Consider the following 14078-nt stretch of genomic DNA (forward strand, 5'->3'; position numbering starts at 1 on the left):
AACAATGTAAGTAAAATGATGGGGTATGTATTGAAAAAAAATCAACCCAGAAGAAGAAGTCAGCAGATGTGGGGCTAGTCCTCTTACATACTCCCACAGTCATATCTATTGGCAGGAGTAGTCATGGGAACAACAGGTGCTCTTTACTAGGTCCCAAGAACTGTACTGAGCACCTTACACCTATTAACAAAAGGTCATTTAAAACAGTCTCAGCAGGAATAGTGCTATCAAGTCTCTCTGCTGCCGAGGGAACTGAGGAGTCCCCAGCTGAAGTGACTCACTAAGTGATGATATTGGGGAGGGGTAATGTCGTCTAACATGACTGTCTAGCTCCTACCCAACTCCTTGCATTATTGTGTTGCTTCACATTTTAACCTCTCCAAATGTGAGCATGGAAATTCTTGACTCAAGATTTTATGTGACTTCTGTTATACGATATTGTTATTATTAACTATCATTACCATGATTATTAATCATCATCATCATCATTATTAACTATCTACTTGCCCAATCACAGAGTCATGCTCTGCTAGCAGTAAAACCCTGAGCGGGAATTGCTTTCCTGGAAACACGTCACAGGGCTGTCTCACATAGTGCTTATCGCTTTCTTTCAACACCCTTCCTGTTTGCGTTCTGTGGGTGGGGGTATCTAATACATCATACAGCAAAGTGGCCTGCTACAGTAAAAGAATTAAGAACAAATGGACACTTAATGTCGCATCCAGGAGTTGAAAAGAGAAAATCTTTGTCAATATGAGAAAGTTGTTCTTGTTTTCTCAACCTGAAATTTCTTTCTCTGCTAACTGCAAAGCTCATTCTCAAATGTCAAATGCTTAAATATCACCTCCTCCGTGAACCTTTCCCTGATGGCCAACTGCCCAGGGAATATTAACCTTGTCCCACCATGCTACCTTAGCTAACCCAATACCGCCATGCTACCTTAGCTAACCGGATCCTACCATGCTACCTTAGTTCTTCACAGACCCAATTCCAAGAAGTTTCAATTGTCATCCTGTGTACTGCATTGCACCAGAAAGGGTCTTGGAAAATGGGATGGAAGCTGAAACTATAGGAAGGTGGGTACTCCGGTGGCACAGTGGGTTAGCACGAGATACTTTTATAAAGACCACGGGCATCTGAAGCGGTAGCAGGATGATGCTGAGCGGCAGTAGAGATGGAGACTGGGAACTCCTTGCAGTGCGGACAAAGTCCTCTGTCATGAGTCTGGAAATCACAGTGGAAGCAGGGGGACAACAGGGTGGGAAGGGAGACACTCACTTAAGTGAGGGTTAAGTGAGGGGAGCAAAGAACCCAGCAGATAGGAAACGCGTTCGCACAAGGCTGCACAAGGCTGAGTGGCAGGAAGGCGTGTGCTGGACCCACGTGTGGAGACTTTATTGCATTACTTTTCAGTCCTGGAGCTCGAGAAGATGATGGGACTTCACTGTTGCGCTTAAAGACACTCCAGACTCTATGAAACTTGGCTAATGTAATATTTTATCTTTCATAATTTCCAAAGTCATTTCTATAAAAACAGGCTTCAATCATCCATAAATAAAATGTGCGAGCAGGGGCGCGGCTGTGAAGGTCCCCTGCGAGGCGTGGGAAAAGCCGAGGACACGAGGAGACCTTCAGAGGCAGAGTTTACAGAGTTCATTTCAAAGAATTATTTACCATTCTAAAAGTACGTTAAGAAAAAAAAAAAAAACAAAGAGGATTGAGCAAGCCTTGAGCAGGCGCCCAAAGAGATGTCTTATGAGACTGTTAATTTAGGATAATCAGCAGAAAAATAAACATGCAGATGATGCCCACTTCAGGAAGGGGGATTCCTCACACTCTCAATGTTAGCAAATTTATGCTTCTCGGGAAGACCAGAAATACATTCTGGAGTCAAACTTTTACTTTTTACAAGATAATTTACAAAACTTTTAATGCAGGCCATGAAAAATAACTGTACCAAATCTCACACACATCTGTAACAGTAGAAAAATCGGCATTCATTTCTGCATTCTTGCTACTTGATCTTTGGCGGAAGATAAGAATAATTTGGAAATGAAGAACTCTTTTGGTTTCTTTGAAATGAGAGTAAACCCTTACCATGATACTAAATGAAAGGGGTAACAGCTGGCCTACTGCAAGCACTAGGCAGGGCTAAGTGAAGCATGTAGTGGTGATTATGTACCAAGGTGTTATTACAAATTACAAAATAAAGGGAAAGACGTGTAATAATTTGTAAGATTATCATGGTCATAGTAATCACAAATTGTTCTGCAGAATATAAACACTGACTTAGCTGAAAACGAACCACGTGTCCTTTTTACCTACTGCAAAGGTTTCTTCTTCGTGGGTTCTAAAAGAACCTGTCAGTTTCCCAAGACACTTAGACGATGTACCTGGTGGTGCTAAGCTGGTTATATTCTCTCGAACTTCATTAGTAACCCATTTATGAGTTGCCATTTGGAGAAGTTCCAGGGAGGAGGCTCCCTAGAAATAGTAGCCCAACCCATCCACCACCTCAAAATGTACCCGAGGGCAGAACTCCAGGGGCTTCTTTCATAAGCAGGCTTAGAGCTGACGGGGATGCTCGATGAACAGAGAGGCATTTGCGTTTCACTTCCGTCTCTGTATCCAGAATCTCTACTAGCCCTTGCCAGCTGATTCCAATTTGGAAAATAATTTATGTGACAATTAAAACTTTAATGGTGCTAAAATAACCTGGATCACACACATAGACTTTACACCGACTTAAATCCAACAAATGCCATTGTCTTGTTGCTTTTGCAAGCTGGACTGATGCAGAGACATGGACCCAAAGTTGGTAAAGGGTCTCAGATAAAGCAGGGTTTGTTCCTTTAGATCTGCACATGAGAGAGAAGACTGAGAAAGCATAGTTGTCAAAAGCACAAAGCCAAAGATGTAATTTCAGTTCGCAATGCTTTGTAAAGAATTTTACAGAGCCTGGGAGTGTAACCAGTGTTTTAATTTTACATTGTAGCTCCCGAGTGGTTCTTTATAAAGGTTTATCTTCTTGTTTATCTTTAGGTACTACTATTGTGTAGTGAGGAGGAAATACTAAATATATTCTCATAAATTAATAATCCAATGAAGGCAGATTCATCCCTCTGTACCAAAAATCTTGAAAAGAAATGAAAAATTAATGGAGTCCAGTCATGAAGGAGAAAAGCCTTACAACAGAATCTGAAAAATGCAGCAGTCAATGTCTGGGTCATACTGGCTCATGGTGATACCTCACAGTGGTGGACTTACCCCTGTCCCTGGGGTCACAGGCTGCTTGTGAACTTTGTCCCTGTTTCTTATGATCTATCTTCTCACATGGAGATACCCTGTTGATACATCATCTAATAATTCTAGTAGCTCTCAAACTTTCTGGTCTCACATCATGGAGGACCTTCAACAGCTTCTATTGATGTGGATTATATGCTGCGGTATGTGGTGGAGTATTTAGAATGAGCTACTAGAAAGCCCTCAGTTCCTGCTGTTACAGCATGGATGCTGGTACCTGCCTTGTGGTCTTAGGAAAATGCCCATGAATTGTCACGTAGGAGAAAAACAATCATGGAAAGGCAATTGGACTATTAGTGAGGACTATTTGATTTTGAGGGCTCTCTGAAATAGTCTCAACACACATCGCCCCTCTCTTAGAATTCCCAAGAACACTTTAAGAGATCTCCACGTTTGCAGCTGGGGCCCCAGTATCTCTCCATGTGAGAAGATACGGGACAAAGTTCAGAAAGCGGCCATGTAGACCCTAAGGCTTCTGTCTTGTTGAATCTAGACATGGTGTCCACCGTGACAGACAAAGAAAGCACATGATCCCCTTTCCCCTGGCCACGGCTTCCATGTGCTGAGCTAGTCTGATTCATATGTTTCACTTTTATCGCTAGTATTCTGTCTTTGCTGGTGGTGTTTCTTCTTGGAACTAGGAAAGCCACTTCACAAAATGCCCCCACTCTTAATACTCTGAATCATATGGCTATGTGGTGTTGCGTTTTACAGCATTTTAATAACTGGATGCCTCAAAGGTTCTCTCGTGAACTAAGAGGACAGACTGGAGCTCTGCAGTGAATAAAGTGCCCGCAGTAACCACACTGCAGATATTCTATTTGGGTCCTGTCTGCTCACAGTCGAATTCTATACATGATTGATTCTTGATGTTTATGCAATGATTTGAGAGCTCAAAATTATACACATTTTCTAAAACATTCTTCATATATGAGTTTCCCGATGAATGGAAGAATTAGCCACAGTATAGTAGACCTCAAATTCATCAGTACACTAAAGAAATAATCACTCTTGTAAAATATATTGAACAACTTAATTTCTCATTAACTTATATGTTATTTTCTCCCAAGCTGTCCTTTTCTTCCCATATTGGTCCAGCTTTAGTTATGACTTTGACTGACAGTATTTTTTATTATTTATTGGCTGAGATACTATCACCCTTATCTGTCATATCTGTATCTCCAAGGATGCTTGAGTTAAACGAAGTTCTAGATCCATGTTCATTCAGGCTAAGCCATGCAGGACACTGAGAAGCTGTGGTTCCTAGCATCCTCCATAAACCGCTTGTGTTGATCACTTGTTCTGTCTCATTTAACTAAAGCTACAATCTCGGAAGCCATCCTTCTGCTGACTCAGTGACACATGCTGAGGAAACTGCAGGGAGCCAAAGGTTGCTCACGGTTTACATACTGTTCAGGACGGCATGTTTCACAACGAAAGTTGGAAAATATTTACAACTTACACCATACATTTGTGAGGCTGGGCAGTTACTGCTTATCATGGCCTTTGAAAGACAAGTCTACTATAATTCAACGTTTATTTTTAATCAGTCCTTGGGAAGAAAAACAACAAAAGCTTGAAATATAGCAAATCAAGTAACCACTTGCTCAGGTATTGAAACAGCTTTCTATTTAATAATTTTTTTCCAGGCTGATTTAGACTTATTTAGTGTTGTTTCAGTCCTTTTTGAGTAGGGATTAGGAGACTCAAGGGCACGATGCCAGGTTCAATTTAGCATTAGCTAGTTCACAGCTATTCTAGCTAATGAAGCCATTGATTGAATAATCACAAGGGACTCCCCAAATCTGATGTGCTTACGCTAATTAGACGGATGTATCCGAGAGCGCTACACATCTATGTGCTGTCTCTAGACCCAGAGCATCCACGGCAGATACTATGGCCCTACACAGTGGACTGCTGGGCCGGCTGAACCTTGGGTCTTCACACTCACTCGTTTCCATCCCTCCATTAGAAGGAGGCCCTGCACTTGTTGGACCTGGCAGAGGAGGTGGGGGATCTAGGAAAGCAGCAAGGAGATTAGGTTTCACTGGTACTGCATTCTTCCTGCTTGACTCTGCTTCTACCAGTTCTAGCAAGTTCCTTCAGGTCCAAGGGTGGTGACAGCTTCTGTCTGTTTGCTGCTAATTCCTGGGAGCTTCAGCGTGTGCTATTTGATCCTTTAATCTTGCCTATCGCTTTGTAAATAGTCTCTTAATTAAATTGCTTTTAGTTAAACTCCTTTGAATAGAATCTTTATTCGATCTGATCCCTAACTGATAGACATACAGGGAACGACTAACATTTTAATTTTCAGGTCCTTTCAACACTTGACATTAGCAAAATATTGATAGTCCAAATTATAGCTGTGTCCAACATTTTCATTTTTCCCCTAAATTTTATACAGCGACTTTTAAAGTCTTAAAGTGCTTCTGAAATTGTTAAGAACAAATTTCTTCCCTGAATGACAACAATCCCCACATGGTTGTGGCTCAGAATCCCTTGGCACAAAAGCTCAGGTGCTGCTGCCTTCATCATCCGGCATTTAAACGTAAAGAATTTTAATAGCCCAAATTAGAAAACAGCCAACTAGCAATCAACATTCCAAAGGACCAATGAGTTGTAATATATTTTTACAATCTAACTCTATTTAGTACTGAAAAAGTTAACTACTGTTTTACAAAACAAAATGAACAAATCTCACAGTTACAATGCAAAGCAGATCCTATGTGACTGAGCTCGCATGGATCCCAGAAAGCATACCAAGGTCTGAAGAGTGGCTGCCTTGCTAGAGGGCAGTTTGCTTTAGTTTCTTTTTCTTTCTTTAAAGCTGCATGCCAGAGCTTAGGAGAAAATCTTAGCTATCTTTAATCAGACTACTCAGTACATTATAGAAAGTACATAAGCTTCCTTAAAAGACAGAACAATGGCAAAATATATGTGCAATAATTGGAGTGTTTAACTGCCTGTAAGGCATAGAAGAAAAGGGTCATGCCATCTGATGACTTCTGAGCACACACTTCAAGAGAAGAGACGAGTTCACTAGACATTCCTTTAATGTCCTTAAAATCTATGAGAGCCTCTCAAATGAGAAGGTAAGTGTGGTTGCTTATTACAATAAAATATCATACATACTTAATCTTTTCAACTATTTCATTTTGTTGTTTGATTTCTGAAATACTTTATACCATTTCCACCTTTCTTGTCGTTATCCATTTAGCTTTTGAAAAATTATCTTTAATGTGTTTATGTACGTATCTGAGTGAGAATGTGTACGTGCGCATGAAGGTTCCTATGGAGTCCAGAGGGCAGAAGCAGATCCCTAGTGCTGGAGTTGGACGTGGCTGTGAGCTGCCTGACAGGCTGCTGAGAGACAAACTCAGGTCCTCCACAAAGGCTGCGTGCACAGGAAACCACTTGCTGCCTCTCCAGCTCTTGTTTGCTCTTAAGATTTTCCAAAAATAAATACAACATTCCTATATGTTTTGATGAAGTTTATATTTCCACTAAATACAAGTTTTATCATGAAATATTCTTGTTTTGTTTTGTAAATAGTGCATAACTTTCTCACTGGAGTCAATGCGTGTGTGTGTGTGTGTGTGTGTGTGTGTGTGTGTGTATACATACACACAAATATATGATTCCCTGTATTATAATGTTATGTTTTTAAATTTTGTGAATTATTAACAGTGAATGTGAACTTTTTATTTGATGTCTTTATTTTCTCTCTGATCCTTCATGTCAAAATTTCCTAATTAGATATTTTTATAATGAGAAAAGTTGAAAGTATATTCAATAAATTGTTTTTAAAATATTTTCTTACTTGCTATTTATTAGTTGAGATAGAAACTCATATAATCCAGGCTGGCCTCTGTAGTTTTGATTTTTCTGCTCCTCCTGCCTCCATATAGAAAGTAGTGAGATTCAGCTACGCCCCATCCTGGGGACTGAGGGATTGGCTCGGTGCATGCTACATAAGCAGTCTGCCAATGGAGCCTCTCTACTTATCAACTGTAAGGCTTACTTTTCCTTTCCTTTTCCTTTCCTTTTCCTTTCAGCATCCTATCTAAATGTGCATGGAACAGGTCGAATTAGTACTTTTTATTTATTATGACATCATTTACCCTTTCCCTCTCCTCCCTCCAGTCCCCCTCCCATATACCTCTCCTTGATCTTTCAAACCCATGGCATGTTTCTTCATTAATTATCACTACAACCATACAGGCGTGTGTGTGTGTGTGTGTGTGTGTGTGTGTGTGTGTGTGTATTCTAAAATGTAACAGCTGTATAATGTTACCTGTATGTATGCTTTCAGGACTGATCATTAGTTTTGAATTTCTGTCTTAACTTTTAGACTCTGGGCTGTTCTGATCTTTAGAGTCTTCTGTTTGTCACATCTTTTTGATCCTTCACTGCCCCCTGAAAATCCTGACTATGTCTTTAGTATTAGTTTCTATTCTGTCTTACAGTTTGCTTCATTTAACTCTGCATTCACTGCAGTTGCTGGCATAGTTGTGCCTAGCCTTTGAATTTCTATCTATTTCCTTGATCTTGTTTCATGTAAAGATAATGTAACAATTTTATTTTTGTTAATTGCATGCCTGTATTATTGATATTTTCAGGAGATATTTCAATGTGCTTATAGAAAGAGTGAGGTTGATATAATGAAGTTAAATCTGTGTTTTAATTTGCTTGCATCTGATTTTTTTCTCCTTCATTTATTCATCTTTTCCCTACTTTCTACCTATTAAGGGATAACTTTTTTCCAATACTAATAATCAAATATGCTACTCTATTGTATGAAAAAGAGACATTTACTTTCATGCTCCCTTTAGCAAGAAGCCATGCTGTACTGTATGTTGCTTTCTCTATAATAAGGTGTGTGCATGCATTTGAAATATTAGTTAAACACAATTTGATACTATAACTCCATTAAAAGCAACGACAACAGTACATTTTAAAATATCGATATGGAGGCCAAGTATAATGCTAACCCTGCATTCTATTCTATGGATATAAATCAGCAATTTAGCTTTGAGTATGTATGGGTAAGCACAATGCCTGCCTAGAATAATCGTGGTATTACATAAACTATAGAGAAATAATACTATAGAGAAATTAGTATGTAAATTAAATTATTTTAAAAACAACTATGGTATCTTACTCTTATGTATTTCTTTTTTATGACAAAACTTGATGTGCAGTCAAGAAAATTTAATTTTTAAAAAGCTTTATTGATTTTTAAATGATTGCATTACAAAAATGTGTGTTTTAATAATGTGATATTGTCATTCGTGAAATTTTGTTGGAATAAGTCCACAGAACTTTATTAGGAAAGGGCTCATTCTAGTACCTGCACTCTTTATTTCTAAGCTTCCACCTTTCTAGGTGTAAAACATACCTAATAATGAGTGAATCCTTAAATACTATAGAAATAATGCAGTTTAAATATACAAATGTGAAGCTGTTGCCGATTGCTTTGGCATAGCAGAGTAGTTAAAATTGATATAATTATAGGGAAAACCTATCTTGTTATACAGTTGGGGTCACGACGATCTCTGCCAGCAATGATCCATACCTGTGACAACTGACTTTAGTGCAGTTATTGTTTTAGTTAAACAAATAAAGACATAAGCGTTCATAAACTATGTTTGTCTAGATGTCGAAACTTTGGTAAGAAACTTAGATCTAGCTGCTGACTTGGAGACTTCGTAACCTAACTGTTGATGGGGGAATTTTTGAGAGAGAAGAAAGATAAAAATATTATGAAGCTTATATTACACATGGCTCAAGGGGCAGTTTGAATAAGAAATGTCTATATCTGATATTTGTTTCCCAGTTGGCGGCACTGTTAGGGGAGGCTTAGGACAGGGAGACTTCTGGGAGGAATTACATCACTGGGGCAGGGCTTGAGAGAATATACCCTGCCCCACTTCCATTTGGTTCTCTGTTTCCTGGTGTGATACAAAATGGGATCAGAGAGCTCCCCACTATTCCTGCCTTCCTCGTCATTACTGACCACCACTCCACAACCCTAAGCCAAAACAAACTCTTTCTTCCATATGTTGTCTTGATCAGGGTGGGTTTTTTTGTTTTTGTTTTGTGTGTTCCGAGACAGGGTTTCTCTGTGTAACAGTCCCAGCTTTCCTGGAACTAACTCGCTCTTGTAGACCAGGCTGGCCTTGAACTCACAGAGATCCGCCTGCCTCTGCCTCCTGAGTGCTGGGATTAAACGCATGCGCCACCACCGTCTGGCTTTTGTAGTGCTGTTTTATGACAACAATAAGCAACTAGCATAACCTGCAATGATGTTATGTTTTAAGAAATCACAGTACTCTTATTTAATTTAGTTCCCTTTTATGGGGTTGCTGAGGCTGGGGATGTAGCTCAGTTTGTAGCAAGCCTGCTAAGTATGAACTTTCCATTGCGGTATGTGGAGACGCATGTTTGTAATCCCAGCATCCCAGAGATGGAGGAGCCAGGATCAGAGGTTCAAGGTCCTCTTTGACCCCACACATAGTGAGTGAGAAGACAGTCTGGGCCCCGTGAGACCACCTTAAGAAAAAAAGAGATGCCAAGACACGAAACCCAGAGGAGGCTTCTGTTCAACCTACTTTCCCCTGTGGAGTAATCCTGTGGGTCGAGAATTCCTGACTCTTGCAGAGAGCGGATGCAGGAGTCCACCAGCTCGAGGCCTGTTGTGAGCTCATCTTCGATGTCTTTCTGTCCATCTGAAAGGAGAGAGAAAGTGGTCAACACGATAGGGTGATGCTAAGAGCTCCAAGTCAGTAGCTCTCAACCTGTGGGTCATGATCCCTTTGGAAGAATCAAAGGGCACTTTCACAGGGGCTGCATGTAACCTGCACCTCAGATGTTTATGCCACAATACACAATAGAAGCAAACTACAGTTATGAAGTAGCAATTAAATAATTTTATGGTTGTGGGTCATCACAACATGAGGAACTATATTAAATGGTCCCAGGAGTAGGAAGGCTGAGAAGCACTACTCTGGGTCATTATTGACCTACACCTAACAGACAGCATCTTTGCAAGCCTTAACATCAAGCAGAGAAAGAAAAGCTAATCCATTATGTGTACCCTTGGAGGAGATTCAGTTGTCAGAAAATTAAGAGAAGTTAACCCCTCATCCCAAATCATGAGCTATCATAACTTTACTTAATTCCTACTGTCGTCTTTTTCTAGTTCACTTTTAGAAATCTAAAGTTGATGAGAACATGAACCAGTATAGAGGTGCATCTAGAAGAAGTAAGATTCCATCACATGGCCATACTTTACCTTGTGTCTGCCAATGGAACTGCTCTCCTGCTGAACTGCAAGAAAGAGAACACACAGCTATAATGAACTGAGTAGCAAACAAAGGCCTCTACACACAGGATACACAGGGAACACACAGCTGTAATGAACCGAGTAACAAAGAAAGGCCTCTACACACAAGATACACAGGGAACTCAGAGCAGGAGAGGCAGCTTCCTGGAATTTGCTTTAAGTCTTCACGAAGGAACAGGGTCTGGATGAGATAGAATCTTAATTTTAATGCATTTGGTAATGCATTAAAAGATAATGACATATATCTGTTTTTGATTCACAGGTAATACCATGTGATACATGGACATTATTCAGTAATTTTCATAAAGGTAGCTCATTTTTTCACAAATCCAATCCATTAAGCAATAGCTTATGGATAATTCAGTTTTATTCATTTTTAGTTATTTTGAAATATAATTCTGCATGGTATTAGACACTGTAATGTAGCCAAATAAAGAAATATATATCCTCTTTTAATTAAAAACAAAATAAAATAGCTTTTTGCCTTTATCTCAACATTTCCTATCAACCCTTCTTTCCAGTTGATGGTTGTGGCTTAAACAATGTGGCTTAAAAATAATAGCATATTACCACCAACTGAGCACACATTATGAACCTTTTCTCCTAACAGCTAGGAGTGCCTATCTATCTATCTATCTATCTATCTATCTATCTATCTATCTATCTATCTATCTATCTATCTATCATCTATCTATCTATCTATCTATCTATCATCTATCTATCTATCTATCATCTATCTATCTATCTATCTATCTATCTATCTATCATCTATCTATCTATCTATCATCTATGATATGTAAGTGACATTTCAGAATAGGCCTGCATACATGACTGATTTATTTTTGCATCACTTATTAACTATAACATAGGTAAATACATTTGAAATTTCTGGTCATGAACAATTTCCATTGTACATTCTTCTAATGGTACTATCATTTCCTGTCAAAAACTGAGGAGAAACAAGGCCATCAGTGACAGATACCATTTTGAGAATGATTTTCTTCAGGCATTTCACCAAATCTTTGTCTTGATCAAGCTGCTTCTATGAATGGCTCATCAGTCCCTTAACAGTAAGTGAATTTTAGACCCTTAATTTGTACCTTAGAGGTAGCTTCTGAATACGTTTATGTGGGGAAGGGGAATTCTGGTAGAAATCAGTACTCAGAAAAGCTATGATTGATGTAAATGAGAACAAGAATGGTCCCTTTAGAAACAAATGACTATTACAGCATGCCTTGCTCCTGAACCAACTCATATTAGCAAAATGGAAAAGACTTTAACAATGCTAAGCACTAAAGGCAAATCTGACACATAAAAAGGTAACTACAAATTCATTTCCATGAAACCCTTACACGCATTAAAGAGATAGAGAATCATACAAAAGCTATTTGTAGCCATACAGTTCCACCCTTACCATATGAATGTAACACACAAGTCAATATTTCTGAAATGACCAGGAGGGCAGGCTCCATAGTAGGTATCATAGACTATAAGGCTGCTCCACACAAAAACTCCAAGAATCACCATGGTACGCCTTAACCACGGTCATCATGGCCACACTAAACCCTTAAGAATGCTATTTATTGAACATCTGCTGTCATGATTCTAATATTACACATCAATTCATTGGACATTTTCCCCAAACTGTACTAGTATTTGGGCATTTTGATTCTGAGTGACTCTAAGTGCATATTATTTGTTTCATAATCATCTGTGGCACTTCTTACATGTGGCACCAGAAACCTAAAACCTCAGAAAATATGTAGGCTCAGTTGAGTGTCTGCTGTAAGCAACAAGGTTCCATAGTCCCGATGTGCTCTAAATGCTAGAATCACTAAGTAAGAAATTCATGATCAGTTTAGTGCTGATCCAAGCTTTGTTACTGTGTATCTTAAGGCGGGACAGACTTTGAAGGTGGTATAACCTTCTGCATCTAATGCCATCAATTTATACAAGAATAGAGAACATTCACACACCCAGGTGGGGCGGATAGTGGCGTTCCACCGAAATTAACTCCAGGTCAAAGTCTTGGAACTTATGCATGGCAAGTTATTTTCAGACAGGGCTTTGAGGATGGATTATCAGTTCACTGTCTTCAGTCAGATCTTGTATGGGAGGGACTTAAACATGAGATCCTTATAAAAGATTGAAGAGGACCCACAGACATGAGAACTGCCAGGTGAAGATGGGGGTGAAGACGGGGGTGACTTAGACACAGGTCAGGGGAAACCACACAATCAGGAAGAGGTGTTTGGGGAAGGAATTTCCTATGCTGTCTTATAAGGCTTGTCACTCAGCCGACACAGTGGCTTCAAACTTTCAGCCTCCAAACTGTGAGAATAAATCTGTGTCGTTCTGAAGCCAAGAAGATGTGGTAATTGTCACGGCAGCCTCTGAGAGCTCTAATATTACTTTTCCCTGATACAATGAGAGGATTGCTACTATCTTCATACTATTTGGTACTAAGACCACGTATACAGCAGGTCCTTTCCTCAACACTCACCAACGTTTTTCTTCCTTTTAACAGAAGAACTTAGTGATGCTAAGGATTGTGACTATATAGCAATGACGAGTCTCATCAAGGCTTTGAACTGACTTGCATAACAAGAAGCCAACCTCTCATCCATAGTTCAAGGTCCCTCATTGGGGTGTGGAGGATGGATACATCTTAAGCTTCCTCATGGGTAAAGCAGTGCAAGTGAGTGACCCATCCCTTGGGGTTATCTGTGTCCTGTTCTCCCCCTGTGAGACACTAAGATGCACATTGCCCTTGTCCATTATATGTAGATGGGTTACACAAAGCCTCAAGGGAAGAAGAGGAGGGTGACATTTCCTGCCCAAGCACGGAAGGGCAGGCGTGGGTTCTCTGAACGTTCTACCAGGTTAAGCCCTGTATTCGGATGGGTCCACAAGGACGGACACTTCTGCCAGCCTACACAGAACACAGGTGAGAATAAGGGGTTGCTGTGTAGAAACTCTGAAGTTGAAGGTTGATTCTGCAGAACTCACGTCACACTAACCACTAGAGAAACATATCATTGTTGGTGTTCACAGGCAGTTCTTCTTGACTAATGCCTTGCAGGTGATGGAGCTGGATAGAAGTGGCCCAAGGCAATCGCTGCAAAGAGAAGATGGGGTCCCTGATTTTGCTCATTTTGGGGATTTGTCTGTTCCTCTACAATAATAGGTGAAACACTGAATAACGCCATATTACCATATAGTCATCCTTTGGTTCATCCCTTTTTAAAGTGTTTCAGTTTTATGATGTCATAGAAAGGAGAAGAAACATTATTATTATTGTTATTACAATAGAAAACTCTCAGGAAGAAAAAATCTTATTCCTTTGGGGTAGACAAAAAGCATTAATCACTTCAGTGGCTTCCTGGATTTCTTTCGAATAGTTAAAACGCATTAGCAGTAAGACTGATCA

General features: G+C 39.7%; 1 protein-coding gene across 1 annotated transcript in view; it reads right to left on the reverse strand.

Annotated features, from left to right (window-relative positions):
- Ctnnd2 (catenin delta 2) overlaps window positions 1-14078 on the reverse strand; it is a 623964-nt gene that overhangs the window by 358925 nt on the left and 250961 nt on the right. Inside the window, exons 3-4 of the mRNA XM_038323012.1 lie at window positions 10598-10632; window positions 9915-10031 (exon numbers count right to left, since the gene is read on the reverse strand). Of these exons, the coding sequence (XP_038178940.1) occupies window positions 9915-10031; window positions 10598-10632 (152 nt within the window). The remainder of the gene's footprint in view (window positions 1-9914; window positions 10032-10597; window positions 10633-14078) is intronic.

The sequence above is a fragment of the Arvicola amphibius genome, chromosome 3, assembly GCF_903992535.2.
Source record: "Arvicola amphibius chromosome 3, mArvAmp1.2, whole genome shotgun sequence".
Lineage (NCBI taxonomy): Eukaryota > Metazoa > Chordata > Mammalia > Rodentia > Cricetidae > Arvicola > Arvicola amphibius.